At 33.1% G+C, this 5132-nt stretch overlaps 1 protein-coding gene across 1 annotated transcript; it reads right to left on the bottom strand.

Annotated features, from left to right (window-relative positions):
• Positions 1–368: 368 nt before the first annotated feature.
• LOC132068526 (glucose-6-phosphate/phosphate translocator 2, chloroplastic-like) lies at positions 369–4760 on the bottom strand. The gene is made up of 5 exons (XM_059462144.1): positions 4109–4760; positions 3428–3650; positions 2948–3170; positions 2162–2375; positions 369–754 (listed from the first exon to the last, which is right to left on the bottom strand). Exons 1-5 carry the CDS (start codon positions 4631–4633, stop codon positions 743–745), a joined length of 1197 nt encoding a protein of 398 aa, XP_059318127.1. The 5' UTR covers positions 4634–4760; the 3' UTR covers positions 369–742.
• Positions 4761–5132: the final 372 nt, after the last annotated feature.

Genomic DNA, 5132 nt, shown 5'->3' with positions numbered 1-5132 from the left:
AATTTGGTATTATTTTCGTTCTACCTATGTTGTTAAATTGTTCACAAGTTTTGATGAATTTGTAAATCTTGTCTATGTTGTTTAATTGTTCACAAGTTTTTTCGGACTGCCCAAATTTAATACTATCTTTATTCCGCTTATTTTATTAAATTGTTCATAAAGTTTTCTGTAGTAACAAATTTTGCCTTGTGATGTTCAAACTACATAGGTACAAGATAGGATTTCAAAAGACGTTGAAACATCACAAGGAGAATTCAAATTAGGTTGTTAGGAATCTCGTCAGTATGTTATTTAACAACTCATTTTAAAATATTTCAATTGTAGACATATAACTCGAGCAGAGCAAACCAATCTTTACAATTTATCACCACCACGAACACATACAATATTTTCATATTAATTCACATCGTAAGGGTAAATACAAATATCACTGAGACTGCCCATTTTTCACATCCATCTAGCCATGCCTCCAGTCATTTGCTAGGGAAAAACAATGAACAATCTTTTTAGGAGCTAGGGATAATTTTACATATTTCAGCCAAATTCTTCTACTATTAAGTACGGCTGGTACCATTTCGATGCCTCGGGTCATTTGCTAGGATGCTGCTAGTAGTCACTAAGATAACATTAAAATATCTCATCTACAACAAGTGATAGGTCCAGTTCTATCCATCTTTTACTTTCCTCAAAGCAAGTCTTAAGTCCCCAATTTTTCTTTTCATCTACCCTCACCAAATTCCGGTTACTGCTTAGCCTGCACGAAAATCATAGCAACAAATTTAGCTCAAAATGGTCACTACTAGGGGTGTACAAAGCAAACCGACAAATCGCACCAAATCGATAAACCGAGTCAAACCGAGAAAAAAACCCGACTAGTGGTTTGGTGTTGGAAAAAAAACCCGATCAAAATGGTTTCACTAATAAAAGTCAAAAAACCAAACCGACCCGACGTTACGTGTATTCGATTTTTAAAATATTTATTTGTAATGTAATTTGTAAATATTTCCTAAATTTTTTCATACTTTTTTTTGTCTTTTATCATATTATTTTAACAACTTAAATTTTGAATGCCAACGAATTTTATATTCCATGGATGTTAGTAACTCAAATAAAGTCTAAATCAAACCAACTCAACACTAATGCTAACAAAAGAAATTCAATTCTAACAGGAATGACGATAATTTTATATCTATTCTTCAATTTTGCATAATTGGTTTAGAGCGTAAAAATATATAGCTTAATTTTTTTCTCTTTGTCTTGTAATTAATTTATTAGCCAGACTTATTTTAGCATAACTTTATATTAAAGTCATTTCTTTAGCTTATTAATGAAGAATACTTATTTTAACCGATTTTATTATCTTTTTTGTTGAATATTTTAATACGATGTCATCACCCATCTCACATTTGTGTTATTTTCTTAAGAAACACCTTAGTTATATAGTTGTATTTTGTGCAGTAAAATATTTGAAGTAAGAAAAGTATGTTTTGTATGGAACATGAAAAAATAAAAAACCCGAATAACCCGAGAAAATCCGAAGTTGAAAACCAAGTTGAAAAACTAATTTTATTGGTTTGGTTGGTTTTATAAATTTAAAAACCCGACGCATTTGGTTTGGTTTGGTGTTTAAATAATCCGAACCAACCCTCCTACGTACATCTAGTCACTACTAAAAAAAAAAGCAGAAATAGCAACGGACAAATTCTGTAGCTAAACAATAAAATCTGTAGCTAATTCTATTTTGGCGATTGATTAACAAAATATTTTGTCAACTATGAGTAATTTTGCAACGAAGCTCGTAGCTAATGTCATTTTTTTTAGTGATCTAGTTTTTAGAAGTGAAGCAAAGATTCTTTATTGTTTGTTTGAGTGGTCACAATCCTTATAGTTGTCTAAGCATGCAGTGGATCTAGGATGAAAATAAGTAACAAGTTGTCCATATGCTAGATTGATCATTTGGATGGATCTTTACTGGTCCCCCTGTGATACATACTTTAATTATGGGAACACTAAATACAAGCATTAATAACATTTAAATACAATAATTTTATTAAGATAAGAAAGCTGGTTTCATATAAGAAATTTTTAAATGACTATTTTTATTATTGTACTATTAGTGAAAATGCTATATATATTTTGAAGACAAAAATTCAGTTATTACCTGTGAGTATAGGAAAGTTCCCACGATTGCAATGGCAGCTCCAAGGGCGTTGACTGGTTGAATTGGAATTTGGAAGATGATGATAGATGAGACTATGACAGAAATTCTCTTCATAGTGTTACCAATGCTAAATGTCAATGGGGAGATCTCATTTAGGGACATGTAGGAGACTTGGTTGTACAAGTGATAGAACACACTTTGGGCCACCACCCACCTAAAGAAAAGAGTAATCACATTGAAGTCAGTTTATAAAATCTTGAAGATCTTCCTTTTTCTCTTTAGGAGTTTGGGTCTTTTTAAGTTTTTGCAAGTTCTTGGACCACTTTTACTATGCAAACTAGAACCACACAAGACAATCAATGGGGTTGGGAGAGGCTGTCAGCCAAAAAAACTAATTTGTTAACTTTGTTAAGTGTGAGTAAATCAGATTTGATTGAGTATCATTCACAGATATTATTTACGAGGGACATATTTGCTCAATTTCGCATACTTTAAGAGCAAATTTGACCCTTTTTTGCTGATTAATGAGTTAATTAGGTTAATTAAGGGCTCCAATTAAAATAAGGAATATTTGGACCAATTATTGAATGATAAGGACGCATGTGAACTAAACTATCTGCCCATTTCAAATATTTTAAGGACACATTTGGCCCTTTTCCCTATAAACTATGAGCATGATTCCAAAGGGAAACATGTGACATAACATACTTGTGTTTGCTTTTTCCAAAGAAACTGAAAGTGACATTGGGATCTTTCATCAACTTAACAAAAGTGCAATGGGCTTACCATATAAATTTTGGGCCAATTTGGGAGACAGCTTTCTGCCATCCAAGTGCCCATACTTGTGGACCCTCCACAGCAATAGCAAAGGGAATCAGAATTAAAAGAGACATCATTGAAAGACAAGCATAGTAATTCATCCCTCCAACTGACTTCCCTTTCATGCCCTTTTTTGAGAATATGTTTCTGAATACAAATGCCAAGTTTGATATCATTGCCCCCATAAAACCTGCAAGGGTATCAAGATTAAGAAATGCAAGGGCTAATTATATTTTTGGACCGCTAAAAAAAATAATAACTGACAAATGTAGTTGGTTCTATTTATTAAGTATAAATATACATATAATACACATATTGTATACATAACATATACATAATCAGTGTATATGTTATATATGTTTTGATTATCGCCCGTAATTAATTTCGGCTGACCAAAAATGAAAAAATTCCTAAACTAAAATAGTGAAACTTGCATTTTCTTCTTACCTGTTAGATTGAAGTTGAGTTCAGTAATAGCAGCAAGTGCACAACCACCAATAATTGGCACAAGTGAAAGGTAAACTGGCAAAGGGAAAGTTTCACCTAACAATCTTGAAACCAAAACACTAAAAGCAGGCTCTCCACTCTTAATAATGTGTGTGAATGAAACTGCAACTTTTGACATGCTCACTGTTGCAGCCACATGCCCAATTGTGTGTGCCACAGCTACCTAGAAGTGAAAAAAACAGAACAGACCACATTCAGAATATGAGTTTCAATGTTCAAAAAAAGGCTGAATATATCGACGACGGTGCCTTAAATTTGTCCGTAAATTTCATTTAGACACTTAAACTATAGCCTGTTTCAATTGAGTACAAAATTTGAACGTGTTCTCAAGCGCCCATTACATAATCACATAAAATATGTCACCTCCTTTAATTATACAATTTATCAGAAATTGGAATTGGTCTGAGGTCTTACAACTTATTGAGGCTACTGTGTATAATCAAAGGATGTGACATATTTAAGTAGTTAACTTATTCAAGTAATGAATGCTTGAAAACACGCGCAAAATCTTTTTCAAAATGTAAGTCAAAAATGTCTAGCAAGAACACTTTATCATTGCATTACGGTGTTCAACTGGAACGAATCATAATCCGAGTGTCTAAATAAACATCATTTACTTACAGGAAACAAGGCTTTCCAGAAATCAAAGTCAGTCTTTGGGGTTTCAGCAATCTTGGTAGCCCAAGAAGCCAACATGATGAGAGAGCCAGCAGCCAAAGAAAGAGTAGAAGTAAGCCATGGAAATGGAAAGGCATTCAACACCTTCTTGTTGTATATATTGAAAACAACATTCAATGCCCACCACGTTGCAAAATATAGCCCAATCTTAATCTTCTGAGCAGCAGCAGCCTGAGCTTCTTGGCCAAACTCAATGTTGATTGGTACCGATTGCGGTCGACTAGCTTCATATGCATTGCATTGGACTAAAGGGTCCCTAGATTTGGACTCTTTTGATTCATCAGCATGTCCAAATCCACTTAATACTGCTGAAATATAGACAGGTTTTTTGGACAAAATGTTAGGCTTTTCACATTTTTTCAAGTTGATGGAAAATGATGAAATGTGAGGCTTAGAACCCAAGAAATTTTGTCGCAAGGGATCAAAATTTGTTGAAACTGCATAAGATTGTCCAGCAGAGAAAGCCATTACTGTTTATATTTGAAATATAGTACTAAAACAAGTGTCTTGCTACTATGGCCAAAAGACTAGTGAGGCCTATAGTAGAAGTAGTAGTAATTTAGTTACACTACTGCAAGAATTCTTACTATAGAATGAGATAAACTTTAGGGGCTTGAATTTATAGTAGGATTTCTTAAAGGTGATGGCAGGGGTCTGTTATTATTATTATTATTATTATTATTATTATTATTATTATTATTATTATTATTATTATTATTATTATTATTGTATTATTTTTGGGTGGGGGGGGTGTGTGGGTGGGTCAAGATATGGACCTCTTGAGATTGTGAAGGCTAGTTGCAAATGTGGTGTCCATATACATATCGAAAAGGCAAAGGTAAATGTCTAGTGTTACAAACGCTGAGTTTCTTAGCAAATTTTCATGTCACTTAGAACTTGTGCACAAGTTGAATTGATTTCTTGGATTTTTCTTGTTGCAGAGGCTAATGGTAAAAAATCAAATATA

The sequence above is a fragment of the Lycium ferocissimum genome, chromosome 8 (assembly GCF_029784015.1).
Source record: "Lycium ferocissimum isolate CSIRO_LF1 chromosome 8, AGI_CSIRO_Lferr_CH_V1, whole genome shotgun sequence".
Classification (NCBI taxonomy): domain Eukaryota; kingdom Viridiplantae; phylum Streptophyta; class Magnoliopsida; order Solanales; family Solanaceae; genus Lycium; species Lycium ferocissimum.
The sequence above is the reverse complement of the archived record's forward strand: the minus strand, read 5'-3'. Positions and strand labels throughout refer to the sequence as shown.

Excerpts from the sequence above, each read along its gene's own strand:
- LOC132068526 (XM_059462144.1), bottom strand. The coding sequence starts at position 4,633 with ATGGCTTTCTCTGCTGGACAATCTTATGCAGTTTCAACAAATTTTGAT. Across the intron at positions 3,171-3,427 it reads ACTCAACTTCAATCTAACAG|GTTTTATGGGGGCAATGATA; the intron begins GTAAGAAGAAAA and ends ATACCCTTGCAG. Across the intron at positions 2,376-2,947 it reads ATTGGCCCAAAATTTATATG|GTGGGTGGTGGCCCAAAGTG; the intron begins GTAAGCCCATTG and ends TCTTTTCTTTAG.